The sequence below is a fragment of the Candoia aspera genome, chromosome 1, assembly GCF_035149785.1.
Source record: "Candoia aspera isolate rCanAsp1 chromosome 1, rCanAsp1.hap2, whole genome shotgun sequence".
NCBI classification, from domain to species: domain Eukaryota; kingdom Metazoa; phylum Chordata; class Lepidosauria; order Squamata; family Boidae; genus Candoia; species Candoia aspera.
Window position 1 is genome coordinate 336096906 of NC_086153.1, and position 25698 is coordinate 336122603.

The 25698-nt window shown below is 44.6% G+C and overlaps 1 protein-coding gene across 2 annotated transcripts; it reads left to right on the forward strand.

Annotated features, from left to right (window-relative positions):
- The first annotated feature begins 1588 nt into the window (after positions 1–1588).
- LOC134488439 (amyloid-beta A4 precursor protein-binding family A member 3-like) lies at positions 1589–25370 on the forward strand. 2 transcript variants are annotated; one of them, XM_063290872.1, is made up of 12 exons: positions 1589–1800; positions 4256–4609; positions 5812–6664; positions 8077–8116; positions 8781–8926; positions 9232–9318; positions 10429–10587; positions 12527–12727; positions 15614–15826; positions 21649–21794; positions 23506–23646; positions 24579–25370. In XM_063290872.1, exons 2-12 carry the CDS (start codon positions 4293–4295, stop codon positions 24619–24621), a joined length of 2346 nt encoding a protein of 781 aa, XP_063146942.1. In that variant the 5' UTR covers positions 1589–1800; positions 4256–4292; the 3' UTR covers positions 24622–25370. The 2 variants fall into 2 exon arrangements, with proteins under 2 accessions (XP_063146942.1, XP_063146941.1); XM_063290871.1 differs by having other exon boundaries at positions 21649–21768.
- The last annotated feature ends 328 nt before the right edge of the window (positions 25371–25698 follow it).

The window sequence follows — 25698 nt, forward strand, 5'->3', positions numbered from 1 at the left end:
ACCAGCAAACACCAGCAAACAAGCAGAAAACAATACCTTAATCAAGAAACTACCAAGGGGAAAACCACACCCCACCAACACTGGCAGGGCAAACTACTGTATATAAACAGGGAGCCAACCCCACACTCACCAGCACTGATGACATTACCTAGTTGGGTAATGAGACGTCTGCAAGCAGACAACCAAGCTCAGGGAGCACCAAGGACTCCACAGTTCAACCCTGAGTTACTCTCTTCTCTTGGAGTTACAAGAATTTCAGTAGCTGACCCTGTTCCAATTCAGAACCAGTATACTGTATCCCTTCTTCATTAAGATGGAGACTTTCTGAGTTTTTTGGACAGATCATGCAAGTGGGTGTGTACTTTGGACACATTATGTGAAGACCCAGCTCTCCCGAGAAGGCTCTGATGCTGGGGAAGGTGGAAGGAAAGAGAAGAGGAGGAGGACCAGCAAGATGGAGGGGCTCAGTTACAGTGGCGATGGGTGCACCCTTGGAAGGCCTGAAGGGCCAGGTTAGGGACCGATCGTCATGGAAAAATTCTATCTATGTGGTCGCTAAGGTCACAACAACTTGATGGCACGTTATCAATCCATCTTCCTATAATCTGGCACAAGGGTGTTTCTCTTCACCTAAGATGGGGAGTTCAAAATCTGCCATTCATGTGTGGTCTCCAGAACCTTTTTCAGTCCAGGAACTGAGTCCTTAATAGGATGATATTGTGATTTTAAATGATTAAAAAAAAACAACCTGTCCATGCTCAGAGTTAGTCTTATTTTTAAAATCAGTGTGGCCCAGCAGATATTTTTCCCCACTTTGAGTTCTGACACAGGGGTTTTCAATTTTTTTCAGGCTGTGGGGAAAAAGAAATTCCCAGAACCTCTGATCAGGAGGCAAAGCTCTAGGGACAGAAAATTGCCTGTGTTCGAGGGAACCTTTTTTTTTTTTTCCTCTTGGTCTCTTGCAGAACCTTAAGGCTGCTTGAAAAGCCTTGTTGTAACTATCTGAAAGATGGAAGTCTGAACAGACAAAGGGACGAGAGAAATTTTAGTTTTGTACTTCACTAGATTACATCCCTGAGTAAGTAGGGTGGGAAGGCAACAGAAACAAGGTGTCAGGGACCAGCAGATCGCTTGGAATCTAACTTTTCTTATTCTGGAATGGTGAAAGCGGAGCAGCATCATAAATTTTTAAAGGGAATTTAATCCACATCACCCAAAGGCAACCTGATCATCAGGCAAATACTATTCCAAGCTCGGCTTCATTTGACAAAGAAAACAGGTGAAACGTGAGCTGGGTGTTGCATTACACCAGCAGACAGGCCTGCGACATTCGGTTTGTGGGAAACGAATTCTTCAAGCTGGAGAGGAAATAGACACAACTCTGTAGCAACTAAATTCTTTTTTGGGGGGGGGAAAAAGGATCTTTAAAAAAATCAAGCTAGTAACAGAGAAATCACCCCGCTGGGAAAACGCTAGCCAAACTCTCTCCTTTTTAAATACTGTAGGCAGATTCATCCTGCAGAACCTTACTGGCACGACAAAACTACATCTCCCAGAATCCTTTCTGAGTACATGCTCAATCCAAGCGGGAAAGGGCGAGCGAGCGAGCGAGCGACAGCGAACCCCTGGAAGAAAAATAAGTGATTGAATATTTTTATATATGTGCGGGTTTAATCCGCAGTTTGCGGGCCTGATCCTGGCTGGGTGTTGGATCACTGCCCCCAAGGGACTCCGAAGAACTTGCAACTCACAAAGGGTTCATCTTCCTCTTCAAACTTGAGAGTCAAACTTTTCTTAGAAGTAAGTTTGTCCATCGAGGGGGTGCTTTTGTTTTAAGTTTGCACCCCCCCTCAAGAAAGGGGGGGAAGAGGTTTGCTTCAGCGTGCAGATACAGGTTTGTTCTTTTAAAAAATGCATATCGCTGGAAACTTGTTCATAAACCCCATGGATAGATCTTGGGGAACTTTTTGGAAGTGAATTTTTTTGAAAACGGGGACTTGATTTCCTGCTTTTTTCTTCGCAAGATCTATCAATTTTCCCATAAAATGGGGAGTGGGGGGAAGGAGATGAAAACATCAGTTTAAGAGAGGAGAGCTTCAGGTAAACAACAATGACATAGAGCAGTGGCAGAAACATAATCTGCATCAGACTGAGCAAAAGTGGAAAATAAATTCAAGGGGGCTCAGAATAATTAGGGCAGAGATTTGAGCATTAAGGGCACTGAGGGGGCTTTAAACCTAGAGATTTTCTTTCAAGTAAACATGCTAAGGATTACGCTGTAAGGCATAGCAAAAATGTTCACCCTCTTGGCACTGTGCCTAGCTGTTTCTCTCTTCCCTCTTTAAATTTAATTTGGGTCGATCCTTGCATTTGAACAGCTAAGACTTGCTGAATCTCTAGCCGCAGCAATAAATCTCTTATAGGGTGCTTTTTGTCAGCAACCAAACCACGCGGTATTTGTCTCCTTTGTTAAAAAAAAAACAGGCATTGCATAATTTCTTCCCTTCTTGAAGCAAATAAGTGCCAGCCAGATTATTGGTTGCTGGCTTTCTTAAATTGATTGCATTTACTGTCAGCAGAGGCAGCACAAAACTGCAGCATAACAGTCCCAACAAACCAAGTTTTGTGGCGGACTTTAAGAGAGAAAGCTATTTTTAGTGCCTTTCCATAAAAACGCCATTAAAAATATCTGCTGCGTTTGATATACAGTGTGGATTCTAAGCCTCGCTCCCTCTTACGACAAACTGGGGTCCTCAGTGCCAAGGGCATTGTAGCAAAGCAGAGTCATTGAGAAGCAGGTGGAAAATGTCTCTCAAATTTAAAGGACCGAAATCAAAACTTTTTAAAAGAACAGAACAGGGCAGGCAACTTTCAAAGCCGTGGTAACTGAGCATGCTCAAATAGCCATGGAATGTTGAATGATAAGGAAAGGAAAGGAAAAAAAACAAGTGGGTGGAATGGAAGAGAATCCAGCTGGCAGGGCCCTTGAACAGAAGTTCTTCATACTGCAATGTTTTAGCACAGTTTCTGTTTAATGTCAGTGCACTTTGCCTAGGACTTTGGCCTTGGAGAATGATTCTATGTATGTCTGCTTGGCAAGTAGCTGTCCTGTTTTCAGTCAGATTTTTTTCCCCCAGTGAAGCATGTGCAGAAGTTTGCAACCATATGTTTCCATACCCTGGAAAGTTCTCACTGCAGTAAAACGTACTGGTTTTTAACAGGGCTGTCTTATGTGTGTCTACACAGAAAAAAGCCTGATTCTATTTAGTGGATCTTTCCCTTAACCCAGTGTTTCTCAACCTTGGCCACCTTAAGATGTGTGGACTTCAACTCCCAGAATTCCCCAGCCAGCAAGGCTGGCAATAGAATTCTGGGAGTTGAAGTCCACACATCTTAAGGTGGCCAAGGTTGAGAAACACTGCCTTAACCGAATGCATTTAAGGTAGTCTCTTGTTGATGTTGTGTATTTTCTAGAGCTGAGTTGATTTTTTTTAAAGTCATGTTTCAGGTCTTCCTCCCTTACATTATAGTGGCTTCGTTTTCCATTTCCATTTATTTTTACATTTTAGAAAAATCCAAACTTTTATCAGGAAATTGTTCCCTGAGCTGGGAAAACAGTTTTTTAAAAAAAAAAATTAAAAGGATGAGCCTAAAAAGCTTTTTTTTTTTAAAAAAAAGTCTCATACCTGCATGGTCTGCCACCTTTTGCAGATAAATTACAAAACTTATCCTATCGCAGTGTTACAAGTTCGTCTGTTGTTTTTTAATCAGATGACACTTTTCAATAGCCTAGGAACAGGCCAAGCTCTTGTTTTCTGGCAAGTTGGCAACTTTAGGCTGCTTGGGGTTTGGTGCATCGCTGTGGGCTTATCCTCATGTCTCCTTAACTACAGTATGGACATTTTTATATGGCAAGCTCTCCCATACTTCTCCTCCAGACCTGTGAGCCAGGCTATTTTTAGATATGGGTTTAGTGCTCTTTCAGAAGAGCGCTAGACTCATGTTCAGAAACAGCCTGGCTGATGGGTCCCAAGCACAGAGCATTTCCATGCCTGTGATCTCGCAGCTGAGCAATTTAACCCCCCCCCAACTTTCAAGTACTCAACTATACCCAGTCCTGTCCCACCGCACATTAAGAAGGATGACTGATTTGTTTCCCCCACTGGCAGGTGATGCCTTGTGAAAAAGGGAACGAAGCTGAAACCTTCTGACGCTATCTGAGTCCAAGATTGCACACTCACATTTTGTTTTCAAGTGTAGGGTCATTGTTGTCCCAGTCTGGAGGAGCAATCATGATGGAGAGTGGCATGGATGTTAAGAGGGATCCAGTTGTGGTATTCGGTATCCCCGCAGACTCTCTAGTGCCTCCCCCCATGGATTTGGAGGATGAAGTTGAGGCTCCTGTTGAACCTGGAGAAGATGCTTCCATTATCCAACAACTGCCCACCTCCCCTTGTGACATCCTGGTTCTCCCGAAGCTTCAAGATCTGGATTCAGGTCTCTGCAGCCCCAGAGCAGAAGAGATCAAGATTGGCCTGGATGGAGATGATGAGTCCAAAAGGTGTTCAGGATCACAAGACACCACTTCTTTGAATGCTGAGGGTTCTAGGTAAAGAGTCTCCTAACTGTTTCCCATTTTATTCCTGCTATGATCCATCCCTCCATTTACCTTTATTGGATTTCAAGGGACAGTAAATACCACCTTTTGGCCCTATTGGGACATCACCCTATGAAGATTAAGTGTAGACCTTTCAAATTGCCTAGATGCAGAAATTGGGTTAAACCCTGGTTAGGGTGGAATGCCTTATCACCTCTCTGTCACCTCACACCCAGAACAGATTTGCCACCAGGTGGTATGTCTGTAGAACCTTGGGGTCCACAAGGGTCCTCTTCAAAAGAGATGGTGCCTCTTCAAGATCCTTGGGACATCTTGCCTCCCAGGAAAAGGAGTGGCCCCAATCTCTTGACCTTCATGAAGGCCCTGAGAACATTCTTACTCCGCTGAATGCTTAGTTGTCTAACTAATTACTTCCAGTTGGATGGTTATTAGTTCTTTTTATTGATTAATATTATAAACCACCTCAAATCTTTGTGAAGTAGGGATTAGTCCCCTTGGATAAACTATAATTAACTGCTCCAGGATCCACCCATGTCTGTTAGCTCTTATCAGCCAAGGTGGGCAAGACTCTAGGAAGTGGGTGGGTATGTGACCCCCACAGGCTTTTTTTTCAGTGGTTATTGATCTCACAATTAATTAAAAATAATCCCACAAACTCTGACTAGAGAGTGCCCCCCAGAACCCTCATTGATACTGCACTTAACTGCCTTTGGTTGGTCTTGAAAGCTAAACAGGGATCTCAATAATTCTCACCCCATTTTTAGCTGGTGATAGATTTAAAGACATTTATTTAGGGACAAGTTTAGCTGACTGCTTCATAGCTTGCTGAAACAGTGAGAGGGCCATCAGCGCAAAATGGGAGGGGTTATCATGCATGTGGGCTGAACCAGGATTTTGTCACTGCATCTTTTGTGTATTTCCTGCTTCAAAAAAACTATGCCTCTTTATTTCTAGCAATGCTAAAGAGCTCCTAAAGGAGATATTCAGGAACTATGATCTTCAGATGTCTCACTGAGGCTGAGAATTTTGTGCAGACAACCACTACAGCTAGCTCAACAAATCATAGTTAAGGCAAATTATGGCTCAATGAGATATATGAAGCCAATCATAGTTTTGAGTTGACTTCCCTTCTTGGGGCAGACAGCACCTCTTATGTCTTGGAGGAGTGTTCACTGTTTGGATTTCCTCATCAGGAATACTATGGAGAAGGATGCCAAAGCTTCAGCTCAGGAACAGAACGTATGCTGGACACCCAAATCAGCCCAGGCCTCAGCAGTTGGGAGTAACCTCAAGATCAAGGCCACTGTTGACCAGGGTGAACCTCTGATGGAGTTAGAGGAGGAGGATATAGAAGAAGAGATTCCAGAGGCTGACCAGGCTGAGTTCTTAGGGCTTTTTGCCCAACTGCAGAGACTTGACCCTGGCTGCCATGACAAGTTGCCCAGTTCTGAAGATGACCTCTTGGCTGCCTCTGACAGCGAGGAAAGCCATGGGTTAGGAGGTGGAAACAGGCGGCCCCTCCTAGAGCATGCTGAGTGCCGGGGAGTGCCAGGCAAATGTGCCCCTTGTCCACTCCACGTTGCCACAGGGCAAGGCCTTCGAGCAGCAGCCCACCACCTCCTAAGGTCTGTCCAGGGACAGAGAAGCCGAGAATTGCTTTCCTCTGAAGCCAACCAGGAGGACTTGCTCAACCTCCTACATTACGAAGGGGGCATTCCCACAGAGGAGAATGACCAGGTACCCCTGGCCTGCTCAAATGTGATGACCAGGACTGGATGTCAGAATATGGGAGTTGAAGGAAGGGCTGTGGCACCAGAGAAGGTGCCTCCAGGTCCTGCCTGTCATGATCTGGAAGAGAAGGGAAGGAAAGGGACCAGGCCCAGCCCAAGGTTCCTAAAAGAATCCACTGGCCTGGAAGCTGCTGCCTCCTCTGCCTCCAGCTTGGAGGCCCACAGCTGGGAAAACTCCCCAGATCTAAGTTGGTTAACTGTGGGGGAGCTTAGACTGAACCGCATGAAGGATTCCTCTCCCACCTCCGATCCAGGGGTGAGTATCTTGCATGACAATATTCACACATTGCTCTGAAAGCCATCAAGGGGCCAACTTGGTTTTGACTTAGCACATTGTGGGTTGTTGCAAACCATGATTTATGGCTTAGCACTGTTGGTAAACGCTGATGCAGCTTGCTTAACCAAGCATGGTTTGCTTTGATCAGTTTATGGAATTGGTGAAAACCAGAATGTGGTTTCATTGGTTTGGTGTTAGCTTGTTGTGTGATTCCTGCCAATTGAATATGTACACAGTAATTGGAATTAAATCATAGCTGACCCATTTAAACAGTGATGGCCCTTGGTTACTCTAAATCAGTGTTTCTCAACCTTGGCAACTTTAAGACGTGTGGACTTCAACTCCCAGAATTTCCCCATGCTGGCTGGGGAATTCTGGGAGTTGAAGTCCACACATCTTAAAGTTGCCAAGGTTGAGAAACTTGGCTCTAAATTTACAATGTAAAACAATTACGGAGGAAAGACAACAAAATGAAAACCTCATATATATCCTGCTTGGGATATAGAGATTATGAGACTGATGTATCCAGCTGCAATTCAAATATTAGAGGCATCGTTGCCTTCCCACTCTTCCTTATCTGCGCAGCTAGCGGTCTTGCAGGCTAGGGATTATAGCCGTTGAAGTCCAAAATTGCCGAAAGGCACCACATTGTTTTTATTTTATGCGTTCATTGCATCTGTATCCTGCCACGAGCCAGCTAATCTTGGAGGTTGCCCCCAGAAGTTGTTTAGTATAAGCTGTTTTCTTGTTAGAACGATAGGCCTGCGGTGAAAACCACAGTGATAACATGTACATTGTGACATCACCACACAAATGACATGAGTTATATAGTTTGCATCAGTTGTGTGAAGTCATTATGACGTACATAAAGGGACTTGTAGTAGAATGATTAGCGCCTAGCTAACCTTGGCTAATCCCAGAAGGTAAGCAGGGTTGGGCCTGGTTAGTACTTGGATAGGAGACCTCCAGAGAATTCCTGTGCTGTTGGCTAGACTGGGAAGTTAAAAAAGAATCCAGAAAAATGCAGTGGGAAATATCAAGGAAACAACATGGATGCTGACACAGGGAGTCAAGGTTTATCTAGTTTTACAGTAAAATCTACTTAGATCCAGTTTCTAACACAAAATATTAGGCATCCAGAGTTTGAAGGGGATTAATTGGATACAGCAGCACCATTTCTGTAATTCTCGAGTTTTTGCTTTTAAAGTTAGTTGTTATTTAAATTAACTTTATTCTGATTTTGTATCCTGTTTTTATTATGTAAACATGTAAGCTGTCTTACAGTCCAGTTGGTTTCAGGTGGTAAGATAAATTTCATAAATAAATAACAGAGATCTCCTCCCCGGCTTAATGAAGCCAATTCTTTGTCCCCTTTCCTCTTTCTTTAATAGAATAAACCAAATTTGTCATCTTTCCCAGTTTACAAAGATGGTAAGTGAAGAATTTTGGTTGATTTACTTTGTTGTGTGAACTTTGGGCCAACGCCTCCCTTTCAGCCCAAAGAGCCAATCGGGTGTAGTGGGGAAGGGGCTGGACTAGGAGTAGGGAGACCCAGGTTCGAGTCCTGGCTCAGCCACAGAAGCTCATTGGCTGATTTTGGGCCAGTCCCTCCCCCTCAGCCCAAGAGCCAATTAGGTGTAGTGGGGAAGGGCTGGACTAGCAGCAGGGAGACCCAGGTTCTAGTCTCTCCTCAGCTATGGGGCTCCCTGTAGGACTTTGGAGCAGATCTCTTGCAGCCTAACCTACCTCACAGGGTTGTTGTTAAGAAGGAGTGCTATGCATGGTACCTTGTGGAGATGGTGATTGTCATGAGTAAGGATGGCGAGCAGGGGGCTCCCATCCAGACTGTTAAGCGCATGCGTAGCACTGAGGAATTGGGCAGCCATTCAAAGAGACACAGATCGGGACCGCCTTAACCTTTGGGGTTTATAGGTCTGGGTTTTTCCCACGCTTCTTCAGTTTGTTAGGATTCCTGTTATGTACAAGCAATAAAACATTAGAGACCAGTTCCTTGTCTCAGCGTGGTTCCTGGCTGTTAGGACAGTGATACTGATGCTGATTATGTTATTAAACCAGCCTTTTCTGTATATCTCAGTCCCAGGCCCCTGTGAGCCCGAAGATCTGTTGGACGGGGTGATCTTTGGAGCCAAATACCTGGGTTCCACGCAGCTGGTTTCCGAGAGGAACCCTTCGACCAGCGTCCGCATGGCTCAGGCTCAGGAGGCTGTGGACAGGATTAAGGTGACAAGGGCGGGGCAGCGGGAGCTAGACAGCAGGATGCGGCCTTTGCAGCCACAGCTGAAGAAAAGGGGGCTCTATCCAGTTGCAGCAAAATGGAGCCTCCATGTTTAATGGCAGCTTACCTTTTCAGGCAGCGATGGTTGATCTGCACCAGCCACAAATGGGTTCTTCGGAAACCTCTGGTCAGCCACGCTGGGCTAAATTTGGCCAGATCCATCCGGGCCCTTAGGAAGCTCCATGCCACAATCACCTGTTTTCTCTCCAGTTCTGAGCAACTTCCTTAACACGTTTGCCTTGCCCTGCAGGCTCCCGAAGGAGAATCCCAGCCAATGACTGAAGTAGATCTCTTTGTCTCCACTCAACGGATCAAGGTCCTCAGCGCCGACTCGCAGGTGCATTGGCAGCTGCGCACTCATGAAGCTTTCAGCCTGCTGTCCCTAGTTGAGATCATGTCAGGCGGGCAGGGCCCTAAATGGCTGCCGTGCAGTGGGGGGAGGACGGCCATGCACAAAATGTCCGCTAGCCAGAAGACCCACAGATGAAACTATTCCACTGCTCCCTCCCTCTAACCAGGATACTCCCTGGTGCTCCATTTAGCTATATCATTTTTTTCCAGATTGGGGGGCCTAATTGAAATTTTGAGACTGTGTTGCGGTGCACTCTCAAAATGGCTACTGCGGGCTTGCCCACTCACAAAATGACTGCGGACAGGCGAATGGGAAGGAATTGCACTTTTCTTTGTGGCATAATAACTTAAAAAAAAATTGCAATCTTTACAGTGCTAGAAACAAATTAAGCACAGTGTCTGTGGGTGTATTGGCACCATACTGTCTACCTCTGTGTGATCTGTTGTATGTGAATGAAAATATGTATACACACAGATATTTTAACTCAGTATATTACAGCAGGTCCCCAGTTTAAGAACAAAGTCCGTTCCTAAGTCTGTCCTTAAGTCAAATTTGTACGTAACTTGGAACAGTAATTTAGCATCAGTTAGTCAAACGTTCGTCTCAGTGTATAGTATATATTTTACCTTTCTATGCATATAAAACACTTAAGAAACACTTCCAAATACACTAAAACATCTTAAACATAATACACAAAGTAGTATTGTGCATTTAACTCAAAACATTGTACTTAACTCAAATTTTTAATATAACAGGCTTTATGGCAGTCCATTCTTAATTAGGAGTTGTTCGTAAACTGGGATATTCTTAAACCAGGGACCTGCTGTATTTTACAATGGCTCTGATTTTTGTGTGAGTTTTGGAAAATAACACATCGCCTGAGCTTTTTGCACCAATATATTCTCTGAACCAAGCCATAGAACAAGAAACTGGGGGCTCCTGAAACAGCAGAGGCCAGGCTGGCTGAGGATGATAGGAGCTGTAGTTCAGCACAGTGGTTCCAGACAATTGGAGAATGTTCTGCAAAATGGCAACCTGTCGTTTCAATACCTCTGGCATATTTCTTTCTTCCTCTTTCTCTGGCCCCCGCCCTAGGAAGCCATGATGGATCACCCTCTCCAGACCATCTCCTACATTGCTGACATTGGGAATATTGTGGTGCTCATGGCCCGTCGGAAGCTCCCTCGCCGGGCAGATGCTTCCACCAAAAAACAGCTCTACAAAATGATCTGCCATGTCTTCCAGTCACCCGACGTGAGTGTGGGGAGATGATGGTGGGCTGCACTGGCAATTAGTGGTGGGTGCTGTAGTTGATCATTGGGGGAGACTGTTAGCCAGGAATGATGAAAATTAGATATATCTTAAAAATACGAATGTGAGAAACACCCTGGATCTTGGAATACCATCATATTCTGGATCTCTTCTCAAGAAATAAGAAGGCTTCCTACAGCATGTAATCATGGTTCTCTCTTTTGGGAGGGCTGTGCATGTGGGCATTCCTGTTTCCTGTTCCCAGGCCTGGAGTTAATGTGGATGTGATTCATTGGTTAATCCCTTGTATTTTTTTTGTATTCTTTGTACTGATTGTTGTTCTAGTTCAGTGATTCTCAACCTCGGCCACTTTAAGATCTGTGGACTTCAACTCCCAGAATTCCCCAGCCAGCATGGGGAATTCTGGGAGTTGAAGTCCACAGATCTTAAAGTGGCCGAGGTTGAGAAACACTGTTCTCATTGTTTCAGTCTGGGCTGTCTGTGTCTGTGGGTTTTAATTGTTTACTTTTTTATGGATTTTGTAAGCCGCCCAGAGCGGGCAGCTACATTAAATCAAATAAATTACATTAATTAATTTCCCGTAAAGAAGTGGAAAGCCAACAACAAAGCTTGTCTGACTGTGTTTTGGAGTTTGTCCTCCAAAATCAGTGCATGACCTCAGCCCCAAGTTGGCAGGCAGGCTCTGAAATCTTCCCCACTGAATTTTGCCACTGCTTTTGCCACAAATGGTTGCATGGTTTCTGTTTCCCACCATTTTGAGGTAGGAAAGAAAGAACTCTGCTGGAACCTCTAAAATAGGCTTAGGGCAGTAAAAAGAAGTGGAGTTGGAGAAAAATCCTGGTTCTGCTGATGTATATGATGTGGCCAAATGTTTGTGCATCATCATGTTAGAACCTCCCACATTGTAGTACAGACTCAGCTGTGTAAATGAGGCTTGTTTGGCATTGAGTCCTCTTAAGTTGGGAATTAAAAAGTTTAGTTTGGAATCACACCATCATTATCCCCAAATGATAGGTTTTTATACTGAGGTTCTCTCTTATTGGCTCTTTTCCTGGTAGATGCCTCTCCAATATCCAACACTCTGTCCCTGATCCATGGTATAGCCGATAAATTTTATTGGATATTGATCTCAAGGTGATGCTGTTGGGCAAATATTTATCCATAGGTAAACATTTGCAGTATAGCCAGGAATTACTTATTTATCATCATGACCTCTCACGCTTTTTTTTTAAATCTGTTCAATCGTGTCCGATTCTTGGAGACTGCCCAGACAAGTCCCTGCAGTTTTCTTGGCAAAGTTTTCCAGAAGTGGTTTGTCATTGTCCCCTTCCCAGGGCTGAGAAAGAGTGACTGGCCCAAGGTCACCTGGCTGGCTTTGTACCTAAGGCAGGACTAGAACTCACAGCCTCCCGGTTTCTAGCCAGATGCCTTAACCACTACACCAAACTGGCTCTCTAGACCACTTGTGTACAAAGTGTTTAAAATACTAAGTGCTATTTAGAGATTGCACACATGGTTTACTTGCAGTTAGCACTGTTCTTATCATGGCAAGTGGTCCTTCAATCAAGCTGGTTGAAGAGACCCTGTGGTCCCTGCTCTGTCTTTGCTGCAGCCCGGTTGAATTGAACTCATTCTAAGAATGGATTGCCCTCCTTCCTTATCGTGTCCTGGGTCTCACAACATGCTGTTTGCTTCCTTTTGGCATAGTAGGTTGTATGAACCCAAATGATCCTGGTTGATTCACTAAGCAGACCTGTGGGTGGGTACAATGTGTGAACCTAGTCCCTGTCTCTCCAGGCTAGGGGTTCAGATGTGCACCTCTGCCTCGATTAGAGCAGATCCTGTCTTATGGGAATAACTGAAAGGAAGTTAGTCCTGAAGCTGTAGAAATGCTTGTCATCTTCTGCTTCCTGTTCTATAGGCGCAGGTGATAGCCCAAGCCATCGGGCAGGTCTTTAGCGTGGCTTACCAACACTTCCTGCGGGCCAGCGGCGTTGACCCCAGCCAGCTTGGCTCCATGCAGAGCGAGAACGATGACGACAAGGATCTTGGCCTGCCCGAGGGGGAGGAACTGTATAATGGAGACCTGGATCACTTCTCCAAGCAAGAGAACTGTAAGGAAGTAAGAACGGAGAGGTGATGTTCTGCTAGAGGGCTGAAACCACACACCCATCACCGAGGAGATGGCTGCCCATCTCAGATGCTCTCCTTTGCTGGGCCTCAGAATTGACAAATGGCTGGGCAGTCCACTCAGAGTCCACCAGTCTTGTCTTGGCCTGGTTGGCCCTCTGGGTGCATTGGACTACACAACACCACGAACCCCCAGCGTGCAGCTGGCTGGGAACGATGGAAGTTGTAGTCCAGTACATCCGCTGGGCTTTTGTAGGCTGAAGGCTGTTTTTTCACCATCTTGCTGTTTAGCTACGCTTCAGGCGGATACATGAGAAATGATTCAGACTATAAAACAGTTGTTTTGAAAGGCAGGCCTACCTCCCGGATTTGTAGTAAATGGAGAATGGGAAAAATCCCCAGCTCTCTGCCCCAAGAGGGTATATAAAATGCGCTGGATGTGATGAATCTTGGGAAGGATCTATTGGGTCACATTTTATGGCAGTGTTTCTCAACCTTGGCAACCTTAAGATGTGTGGACTTCAACTCCCAGAATTCCCCAGCCAGCATGGCTGGTTGGGGAATTCTGGGAGTTAAAGTCCACACATCTTAAAGTTGCCAAGGTTGAGAAACACCGTTTTATGGTAAGAAATACCAATAATAATAACAGGGATCTCCAGAATGTTCCACCTTTCCAGCAGACCTTGCAATTTTGCCCCACGAGGGAGTGGTCTGACGGTTTTCTGGCTGTAAGTGTTTTGATATACGAAATGGTTCTGGAAGAATAATATCCTGAAAATTGCCAGCCTCCCTGGAACAGACCAATCAGCCTTGTCCGGAAGAAAACCAGAATATTCCATCATTCCTCAGAACAATTCATCTCCTGAATTTTTTACTTTACCCAGCTGAGCTTTACACAGACTTTTTGTTTCCGTTCTCAGCAAGTTTTTTTAAAAAAATAATATCATACTTTTTTTTAAAGGGGTAAGAGAAGACAAGAGTGTGGTGCAGCAATACACACGTGTTCGTTCAGTGGGGAAAGAAAGCAAAATAATTGGAGGAGCAATGGAGGGGAGCAAAATAATTGGGTCCCAGCCTGCAGCAGAAACCCTCCAGGGTTTGTTACCCCCTTCTCTGTTGCGGTTGATTGCAGCTCATAGTTCTTCTCTGTCCCCAGAGCTTCCCAAAATGTATGACAAATTGCTGATCTCCAGATGCACAATATTTCTTGCTTTTATGTTCTCAGCTGTGTTAAGCCTCTGCTAGCTTTTTATTTATTTATTTGTCAAATTTCTCTGCTGCCCATCTCACATATGACGACTCTGGGCGGCTGACAGATAATAGGATGACAATTGCTAAAAACACTACAATGTAATACAAATATAAGTATAAATATACATAAATACAGATACAAATACAAGTTTATATATTATATGCTATGTTTAACACATCTGGTTTTACCCACCCCCGGCCCCCCACAATTTTAATCTCTGGGAGTCAGGCGGCATGAAAGTTTAATATATTATTATTATTAATATCATTACTACTTTTATTTTTAAAAAATGTCCCTGTGGCCACGGGAGACCAAAAGAATTGGCTTGCTTGCCCCTGTTCTGGACAGATTTATAATAATCAGGGTTGGAGGTACAGAAGCTGCTTCTCTTAAGTCAGCTCCCAACTTCCATCAGCTATACAGGTAGTCCTTGACTTACGACCATTTAGTGACCGTTTGAAGTTATGATGGCACTGAAAAAGACTTATGACCAGTCCTTGTACTTACGACTGTTGTGGTGTCCCTATGGTCACATGATAAAAATTTAGGCGCTTGGCAACCAGCATGTATTTATGATGGTTGCAGCGTCCAGCGGTCACATGATCCCCATTTGTGACCTTCCCAGCTGGCTTCTGACGAGCAAAATCAATGGGGAAGCTGGATTTGCTTAACAACCATGTGATTTGCTTAATGACCATGTGATTTGCTTAACCAAGGTGATTTGCTTAACAACCACGGCAAGAAAGGTCGTAAAATCAGGCACAGTCATGTGATGCCTTACTTAATGACTGCATTGCTTAGCAACCAAAGTTATGGTTCCAATTGTGGTCATAAGTTGAGGACTACCTGTATTCTGCATGAAATTTAAGAGGGATATTATATCACCATCTGTCCTAACAGTCAGGAATCACGCTGAGACGAGGAGTAGGTCTCTAGTGTTTTATTACTGCTACATTAGACAGAAAATCCTAACAAACTGAAGAAGCGTGGGAAAACCCAGACAGATAAACCCCAAAACTTAAGGCGGGTCTGATCTGTGTCCCTTTGAATGGCTGCTTAATTCCTCAGTACTACGCATGCGTTTTCCCCCCTGGATAGGGGCCCCCTCCTGCTCGCCATCAGTGCTCATGACATCATCTTCCCTCTGTGACTTTTCTACAAGTTTGTAAAGGTAAAGGTAAAGGTTTCCCTTGACATTAAGTCCAGTCGTGTCCGACTCTAGGGGGCGGTGCTCATCTCCATCTCAAAGCCGAAGAGCCGGCGTTTGTCCGTAGACACTTCCGTGGTCATGTGGCCAGCATGACTAAACGGAACGCCGTTACCTGCCCGCCGAAGCGGTACCTATTAATCTCACATTTGCATGTTTTCGAACTGCTAGGTTGGCAGGAGCTGGGACTAGCAATGGGAGCTCACCCCGTCACGCGGATTCGAACCGCCGACCTTCCGATCGGCAAGCTCAGCAGCTCAGCGGTTTAACCTGCAGCGCCACCGCGTTGTACCACTCCTTTAAATGATAATAACACTTGCAGATTTCGAGGGCACCTTAAAAGATGAGGCTCTTGGTCCCTCTCTCTTTCGGCCTGATATATCCCTCCTCTCCTGTTTGGTGTCTGTGTCTGCATACAGGTCATCATCTCTAAACAGAAGGGCGAGATCCTGGGCGTGGTGATTGTGGAGTCTGGTTGGGGCTCCATCCTTCCCACCGTGGTCATTGCAAACCTGATGCACAGGGGAGCAGCGGAGCGATCCGGCAAGCTGAGCATTGGAGACCGCATCATGTCCATCAATGGGACGAGCCTGGTGGGGCTGCCCCTCGCGTCATGCCAGAGCATCATACGGGTGAGAGACAGCGACTTCTGGTATTATCAGAGAGCATTTATTACTTTCTTGCTGGATAATTGTCAGCCTTACCAGGTAGACCAGATAGGAAACATGACCAGATGAGCTAATTTTACTTTATTGTAAGGCTACATTGCAGCATCTTGCAAGTTTGAAAGTACAGTTCTCCCCTTTCTCCTTTACCCCCCAAGAAATTGGGGGGGGGTCTCTTCTGGGCCTCCTGTCTATCCCACTGTCCATCTGCAGGCTATGTTCGCTCTTATCTGACCATTCCCTTGGCAGTGTCTCTGGGCCCAGTCTCCCAAGGTCTTTCCCACATGTTGTTGTTTATTCGTTTAGTTGCTTCCGACTCTTCGTGACTTCATGGACCAGCCCATGCCAGAACTTCCTGTCGGTCGTCAACACCCCCAGCTCCCCCAGGGACGAGTCCGTCACCTCTAGAATATCATCCATCCATCTTGCCCTTGGTTGGCCCCTCTTCCTTTTGCCTTCCACTCTCCCTAGCATCAGCATCTTCTCCAGGGTGTCCTGTCTTCTCATTACGTGGCCAAAGTATTTCAGTTTTGCCTTTAATATCATTCCCTCAAGTGAGCAGTCTGGCTTTATTTCCTGGAGGATGGACTGGTTTGATCTTCTTGCAGTCCAAGGCACTCTCAGAATTTTCCTCCAGCACCACAGTTCAAAAGCATCTATCTTCCTTCGCTCAGCCTTCCTTATGGTCCAGCTCTCGCAGCCATATGTTACTACGGGGAACACCATTGCTTTAACTATGCGGGCCTTTGTTGTCAGTGTGATGTCTCTGCTCTTAACTATTTTATCGAGATTGGTCATTGCTCTTCTCCCAAGGATTAAGCGTCTTCTGACTTCCTGACTGCAGTCAGCATCTGCAGTAATCTTCACACCTAGGAATACAAAGTCTTTCACTGCTTCTACATTTTCTCCCTCTATTTGCCAGTTATCAATCAAGCTGGTTGCCATAATCTTGGTTTTTTTGAGGTTTAGCTGCAAGCCAGCTTTTACACTTTCTTCTTTCACCTTCATCATAAGGCTCCTCAGTCCCTCTTCGCTTTCAGCCATCAAAGTGGTATCATCTGCATATCTGAGATTGTTAATGTTTCTTCCAGAGATTTTAACTCCAGCCTTGGATTCCTCAAGCCCAGCATGTCACATGATGTGTTCTGCGTACAAGTTGAATAGGTAGGGTGAGAGTATACAGCCCTGACGTACTCCTTTCCCAATCTTAAACCAGTCCGTTGTTCCGTGGTCTGTTCTTACTGTTGCTACTTGGTCGTTATAGAGATTCTTCAGGAGGCAGACAAGATGACTTGGTATCCCCATACCGCTAAGAACTTGCCACAATTTGTTATGGTCCACACAGTCAAAGGCTTTAGAATAGTCAATAAAACAGAAATAGATGTTTTTCTGAAACTCCCTGGCTTTTTCCATTATCCATCGGATATTGGCAATTTTGTCCCTAGTTCCTCTGCCTTTTCTAAACCCAGCTTGTACATCTGGCAATTCTCGCTCCATGAATTGCTGAAGTCCACCTTGCAGGATCTTGAGCATTACCTTACTGGCATGTGAAATGAGTGCCACTGTTTGATAGTTTGAACATTCTTTAGTGTTTCCCTTTTTTGGTATGGGGATATAAGTTGATTTTTTCCAATCTGATGGCCATTCTTGTGTTTTCCAAATTTGCTGGCATATAGCATGCATTACCTTGACAGCATCATCTTGTAAGATTTTGAACAGTTCAGCTGGGATGCCATCATCTCCTGCTGCCTTGTTATTAGCAATGCTTCTTAAGGCCCACTCAACCTCACTCTTCAGGATGTCTGGCTCTAGCTCACTGACCACACCGTCAAAGCTATCCCTGATATTGTTATCCTTCCTATACAGGTCTTCTGTATATTCTTGCCACCTTTTCTTGATCTCTTCTTCTTCTGTTAGGTCCTTGCCATCTTTGTTTTTGATCATACCCATTTTGGCCTGGAATTTACCTCCAATGTTTCTAATTTTCTGGAAGAGGTCTCTTGTCCTTCCTATTCTATTGTCTTCTTCCACTTCTGCGCATTGCTTGTTTAAAAATAATTCCTTATCTCTTCTGGCTAACCTCTGGAATTTTGCATTTAATTGGGCATATCTCCCCCTATCGCTGTTGCCTTTTGCTTTCCTTCTTTCTTGGGCTACTTCTAGTGTCTCAGCAGACAGCCATTTTGCCTTCTTGGTTTTCTCTTTCTTTGGGATGTATTTTGTTGCCGCCTCCTGGACAATGTTGCAAACTTCTGTCCATAGTTCTTCCGGGACCCTATCTACTAAGTCCAGTCCCTTAAATCTATTCTTCACCTCCACTGCATATTCCTTAGGAATATTAGTGAGCTCATATCTATCTGATCTGTGGCTCTTCCCTAATCTCTTTAGTCTGATCCTAAATTGTGCAGTAAGAAGTTCATGATCTGAACTACAGTCAGCTCTGGGTCTTGTTTTTACCAACTGTATAGATGTCCGCCACCTTTGACTGCAAAGGATGTAGTCAATCTGATTTCGGTGTTGTCCATCTGGTGAAGTCCATGTATAAAGCCATCTCTTAGGTTGTTGGAAGAGAGTGTTTGTTATGCAGAGTGAGTTGTCTTGGCAAAAATTCTATCAGCCTATGTCCCGCTTCATTTTGTTCTAATGGCAAAGGCCAGACTTGTATGGCTGCAACAGAGAATTTCAGGGGTGGGAGAGGGATCCCACACAGCCAGGAAGAGGAGGTATACCGACATATCTCTGGTTGTACTGATCCATTTAGTTTTCACGGCAAGAATACTGGGGTGGGTTGCCATTACCTTCCCCAGGGATCGCATTTAGTCTGACCTCTCTGTCATGACCTTCCCGTCTTGGGTGGCCCTTCATGGTTTAGCTCATGGCATCATTGAGGTGCTCAAGCTCCAGCACCACGACAAGGTAACGATCCTTTGCTGAAGCTTTCCCACATACTATTACAGTAATAAAAGATAAAGGGGCCCTCAAGTCAAGCTAGAGGTCTTCAGATCAAGGCTGGATGCTCATTTATCCGAGATCCTGCATAGAGCAGGGGGGTTTACTAGATGACCTCTAAGTTCCCTTCCAACTGTGGAATTTTACGATTCTTTCAATACCTGGTGATCACATGAGTCTATTCATTTAGCTCTCTTGGCAAGAATATCCTAGAAGAAAGGAATGGCAAACCACATCTCTACAGATATGGTTTACTATTCTTTTCTCCTAGGATATTGTTTTTTACTTCCCAGTCTGGCCTCCAGCCCTGGGATTTTCTCCTCTCTGCGTACTCATTATGTCCTATTCCGGTCTTTTGGCCATAGTAAACATTACATACATACATATTAATTAGGCCCAGCCCTGCTTAGCTTCTGAACCCAAACCAGTTTGTCCAGCATGCAAAAGGGATTGTAAAATGGTAGTTGCTCCCAGGCTGATCCTGTACTAGCAATGTGAAGACTGGAGCCTACTTTCCAGGAGACCAAAGACTGTGGCTTATGATCCCCTCTAGGCCTTGTGGAAGCAAGATACATGGAGCAAGATGCATTATCTGGTCATAACCGCCCAGAGTCCCTCTTCTGGGGGGAGATGGGTGGTGGCAAAATTTGAGAAATAAATAAAATAAGTAAACAATGTTTTCAGCGGGGAGGTCTCAGAAGCTTACAGCGCTCACTCTGACCTCACATTCAAGCCTCCTCCAGTTTAAAGCATCCTAGGGAGCTGGCAGAGCAAGAAATGCTTCTGTGCCTGGGAATTTTAAAAGCTGCTTCTAATCAGAACAGATAAAATTAGGCTAATTCAGAGGTGGGCAACCAGCAGCTCTGACTTTATTTCAGAAGCCCTTTGTGGTCAAGCGATTCAAACTTCTGGCAAAAGAAGCTATTTCTCCTTTTTCCAACTGCTATGTTTTTTTTAAACATTGATTTAATGTACAAAATGAAAACATACAAAAGACCAAAGTACAAAGGGAACAACAATAGCCTTGAACTCGAAGGCAAAAAGAAAACACTAATCAAACTGAAACTGGAAAAAAAAAACACCAGCAAACAGTTGTCTATAGTTAAGGAATATTGGAGCTCAGTTTTAAACAGCAAATTAAGCCTTGACCACACAGAAAATTATTCTGCAGGCTTTCTGTTGTGTCAGTAAAGAGCCAGTTCAAAGGTGGAAAGGGCCCATCTTTCTTCTAACCCAGCCTTTCTCAACTTTCTGACCCTGGAGGAAACCTTGAAATATTTTCCAGGCCTTGGGGAACCCCTGCACATTCAGGCTCAAAGATAGGCCGGAAGTTACAAAATCATTACATTTGTTTTATGGGTAGGCCTGTAAATATGCATTAACAGTGTGAATAATAAAGAATGAAACTTGCCTCTTTAATGTGAAGTTGCCCAAATTTGAAATAGTTTCTTAAATAAATCATGATCTCCCAGGGAACCCCTGGTGACCTCTCACGGAACCCTGGTTGAGAAACTGTTCTAACTAAATGTTGACAACTAACCTGCTAGTAACTTTCTGCCATCTGTTTTGCAACAGTCCAGATGCAGGGGATCTAGACACTTTGAGACCCTCTTTTTTTCTCCCACGGCCTCATTCCCCAGCAGCCAGATGTGTGAGGAACAGTGAAAAAGAAAATATCAGGAGGGGAAAGAAAGAAGGGGAGACAGAATAGGCCTACCAAATCAGGCTGCAAAAAAATCCAGTGGACAACTTTGATTGATTGATTACATGCCATCAAGTCATTGTCATCTCTTAGCAACCACATAGATAGACCTTCTCCAGGATAATCTGTCCCCACCTGGTCCTTCAGGTCTTCCAATGGTGCCCCCATCGCCCTTGTCACCGAGTCCATCTGTTTACTGCTGGTGACCTCTTCTTCTCTTTCCTTCCCCCTTTCCCAGCATCAGAGTCTACTCTAGAGGGAGAGAGCTTTGTATCATGTGTCCAAAGTAGGATAATTTGAGCCTGGTCAGTTGGGCATTGAGTGAATCAGGGGACCACTAGATGGAAGACGAGCAACATTCCGCTGCTGCCTCAAGGGCTGTCCAAATGTTACACCTGAGATTGATAGCCCCCAGAAAGAGAGAGGGATCATGATGGCCCCACCTACTTTCTGGCTCTGGCCCTGGCCCTGGCCCTTATGTTCAGACCCACCTGTTATGGGCGTGTCATCAGCTCCCAACAACATACACTTGCAGGAAGGAGTGGGGTCTCTTGATCAAGTGGTTTGTCTTTGGATTTGCCAAATGACATGATGTGCTATAATGCCATTCTCCATGTTCTGATGCAAATCTGCATCATTTAGCCCAGTGTGTCTCAACCTTGGCACCTTTAAGACATGTGGACTTCAACTCCCAGAATTCCCTAGCCAGCCTGCTGGCTGGGGAATTCTGGGAGTTGAAGTCCACATGTCTTAAAGGTGCCAAGGTTGAGAAACACTGATTTAGCCATTCAGACTCATATGCATCCCTTTGGAAATATGCTCCACTGAATTCCTTGAGTCTTACTCCTAGACAAACATTGATCTCTCACAAGCCATGGTCTCTTACAAGAAAACAAGGGGAGATGAGAAGAGGCTTTTCTTCTTAAAGCTACAGTAGCATAAAATATAACAGGGAAAAAGGAAAAGATATATTTCCATAATAGACCAGAAAAGGTGTTGGCCCAGAAATCTGGGGCTGCTTTTACTAGGCAGCATGTGCAGGATCAACAGTCTGACCTGCAGTTAAAACCGCTTGCTGTTGGTGGAGAATGTCCGTCTTAACTTCAGACTCTAATCTTGATGGTTTCTTCTGTCCCAGGATCTGAAAAACCAGACTGAAGTAACCCTCAGCATTGTACATTGCCCCCCTGTCACTACAGCAATTGTTCGAAGGCCTGGCACAAAATATCCTCTGGGGTTCTGTGTGGAAAATGGCATTGTGAGTAATCTAGGTGGCTCAAACAAGTAAGCCAAGCTCCCTGTTTAGGGGGAATCCAAAATACAGGTAGTTCTCTATCAGATTTGATGGTGGAAAGGACTGATGGTGTGGTACAGCAGTCAAGGTGTTGGACTTGAGCTCATTGAAAAGATGGTGTATAAATGCAAAGAGGATCAGATTCTGAGTGCTGTTCTTACTACTGTTCTCCAATAAGCGTTTCTTAAACTTTTTTCTCTCAGGAACCCTTCCCACTTTTAAAAATTATGGAGGACCCCAAAAGAGCTTTAGTTTGTATGGGTTATATTTATTTATTTATTTTATCTGTCCAATCATTTATTTATTTTTCAAATTTCTGTCACCGCCCATCTCTCCCAAAAAGGGGACTCTGGGCAGTTGCTGTTGATTCTCGGAGACTGCCTGGACAAGTCCCTGCAGTTTTCATGGCAAGGTTTTTCAGAAGTGGTTTGCCATTGCCTATTTCCCAGGGTTGAGAGAAAGTGACTGGCCCAAGATCACCCAGCTGACTTTGTGCCTAAGGCAGGACTAGAACTCACGGTCTCCCAGTTTCCAGCCTGGTGCTTTTGCCGCTACACCAGACTGGCTCTGTTATTGATATTTACCACATTAAAAATTGAAATTGACACATTCATGGAATACTTATGTATTGAATCATGTAAAAAATTAAAAAAAACCAATGAGATATTAACATGAATAACATATTTTTCATGAAAGAATCCTATATTTTTTTAACAAATAAAAATATTAATGAGAAGAGTGACATTGTTTTTAATTTTTGCAAATATCTTCAATATTTGGCAAAGGATTTTGATTTGCCAACCCCTGAGAGGATCTTGGAGGACCTCCAGGGGTCCTCTGACCACACTTTAAGAAACGCTGACCTATGTTATGTCAATCTTTCCATCTAAGTAAACTTCACAATAGCTTACCTTCATTTCTAAACATCCAAGGAGGAAAAAGTATGGCTGCTTCTCAGGAAGTGTATTTAAAGCTCAGCATCTGTGTTTTATTAACACTTCCTGAGAGTGTTAAAGTTAATATTAATTGATATATTTCTTAATTAGTTAATACCCATTTTAATACCTTCAGGAAGCAATTTTATTTATGCATTCTCATGTTTTATTAATTAATACTGTATACACTCCCCAGTTCAAAGTATGACTAGATTATCTGAAGCCAGTAAGAAAGTCCTCAAATGTTTGGTGTCTCTTTAGAGGGGAGACACAGTTATGAATGTCAGGTATGTGAAGTAGGCTTGTTCTCAGCCATGCCAGCAGACAGAGGACAAAGCAACAGGCAGAAGTGGTAGCGAAGTAGATTTTGGCTGAATGGGGAGGGAAATTTCCTGGCTATAAAAGCTTCTGGAGCGTTGTGCAAACTTTTGGAACCACACTTTGCTTTTAATCAGTGCGCCTGCATTCCAGAAAGTGGGTGATGGTCAGGATGCAACTAAATTTTATTTCTTTTAAAATTGCTTTTGATTACATCAATTCAGTTCAGCTCATAATGAATTTGAAACAAGGGGAGGTGAACCTAAGGCTTGGAAGGGGGGAGATTATGGTTTGTGACTCACTCTTGCAGTGAGTTGGACTAGATGCCCTCGAAGGTCTCTTCCAGCTCTGATGATAAAGCTTTGGAAATAGGGCGTGTGCGTGAGCAAAACTTTGTGACTTTGGTTGGCAAGCCCAGTTATGCAAGCGGAGTTTTCCCTATGCCCAGATCTGTAGCCTCATGCGTGGTGGGATTGCAGAACGCGGTGGCGTCCGGGTGGGACATCGCATCATCGAGATCAATGGGCAGAGCGTGGTGGCCATGCCGCATGAGAAGATCATCCAGATCCTCACACAAGCGGTCAGCGAGGTACGTGCACAGCATGCTTCTCTACTTGTGAAAAGCCCTCTTGTGAAAAAGCCAAGGGCTTCCTCTGTCTTCCTTCTTCCCAAGGAGTTCAGGGTGGGGCGCTTAATTCTCATGGGATATTTGCCCAGAAAAAAAAAATCAGATGCGCCCAGCTTAGCAAATTTGTGAAAAGATTTTTGGAACTGTGGTTGATTGCAAACCCGAGTACTGTACAGATAGTCTGAGTGACGTAGCTGCCGAAATGGCAGATGCAGTTTGAGGCTGAATCGATAGAAGCAGGGTGTCTGTAAAGAAATTTAGAACTGATTTGGGGGAATGTGTGAAAGAGCTATTGAAGAGTATCTTAGACAAGCCATTACACAGTCCAGAGATAGAAGTCTGAAAATCCCACCTTGATTTTGTCTAGTGTAAGTTGGGACAGAGAGAAACTTGGACAGGCTTTCAAGATTAATGTCAGCCCTTTGAGGCAGGCCAGGTCAAGAAACAAACACTACAGGGATTCTAGGAATGCTACTTAATTATCATTGGGAATAATAATCGAATCTTGAAAGCCTAAGTTGAAATGGGTGTGATAAGAGACTGGATGGGCAGAGAACGGAGCGGGCGGCAGGGAGGAACTTCACTTACCTGTTGCAGTAAATACAGACTAACGTTTTTCAGCCTTGGCAACTTTAAGATGCATGGGCTTCAACTCCCAGAATTAACAGCGGCATTCTGGGAGTTGCAGTCCACGGATGCTGGCTGGGGAATTCAGGGAGTTGCAGTCCACACACCTTACAGTCACCAAGTTTGAAAAACACTGATATAGACCATAACCAGTGTGACAGCCCTGTTGTGACCAGGCAACCCCCCCATTCCTTGTGAACCCTAGTGTGCAGCTGCTCAGTTTCAAACGTTCTCCCTAACTTGGTTGTGTTTCTGCTTCCTTGCAGGTTCATATCAAAACCATGCCAGCCTCCACCTATCGTCTTCTAACTGGCCAGGAGCAACCAGTCTTCCTCTGATGGGACGGGCCTTGGCCACCTGGCTTCCTGAGGCCGCTTCAGAAGCTTGCTGCACCCCCAAGATCTGAAGCCAGCCTCTGGGCTCAGTGCCCCAGATCCACAAGGGAGTAGAGAGCGGCACGCCTGTTTCTGCTGCTTGAACCACCCCAGCCGAGTTAGTTGTTTGTGTCCTTTGCTGGGGGGATGCATCTGGGGTGCGGCCTTGGAAGTTATCCCTCCTGGCTCGAGGTTGGCTTCTGCACTCTGAGAAAGCAGGAGATACTGGAGATTTAACCTTACACAAATGTGCTGTGCGGTGCTGTACCTGAACTCAAGCGGTGGGGTTGGACTCTACCACTTCAAGGGGCGAGAAATGGTGCAGGGTGGGAAGAAGGCCTTGATTTTATTAAAGTAATTTTAAAAAAAATCCTGAAGATTGCAAAGCAGGTGGAGAACCTCAAGGGGTTCTCTTTTACAGAGACTTGTTTTAAAAGGCAAGACAAAATAAGGCAAACATCAAAATACAGCATTTTGTAAGTGCCCTGCTTCAGTCCAGAATCGGGTTGCAGCCTTGTTGTTAAGGCAAGGCCTCCTGGCAAATTTAAAAGGTTCTGCCCAGCAGGATTTGGGGGGCAGGAGAAACTCCCACCCTCCTCTCCCTGGCTGTGTGGGATCCCTCTCCCACCCCTGAAATTCTCTGTTGCAGCCATACAAGTCTGGCCTTTGCCATTAGAAATCAGGGCAAGCTCTCCCGACGTCTGGACTTCAACACACTGCTGACAATTCTATGCGTTGCTATAGAGCTACTGAATTAATTTTGTTGCTTAAACCACTAATGCAAACTTCCAGATGACCAAAATGCTAAAATTATTCCCCATAGCAGATCACGGGGGGAGAGAAAGTGAGACTAAGAACGTTCTTTCTTATAGGTAGTAATTATTCTCTGCACACCAAAAATTAGAGAAATGTTACTTGCTCTTTTAAAGCATCTTCCTCCACTCACTTGAGTGCTTGTAAGAGTTGACTGCTTTCAACAAGACGATCCGCATTAAATAGCCTTAACTGCTCA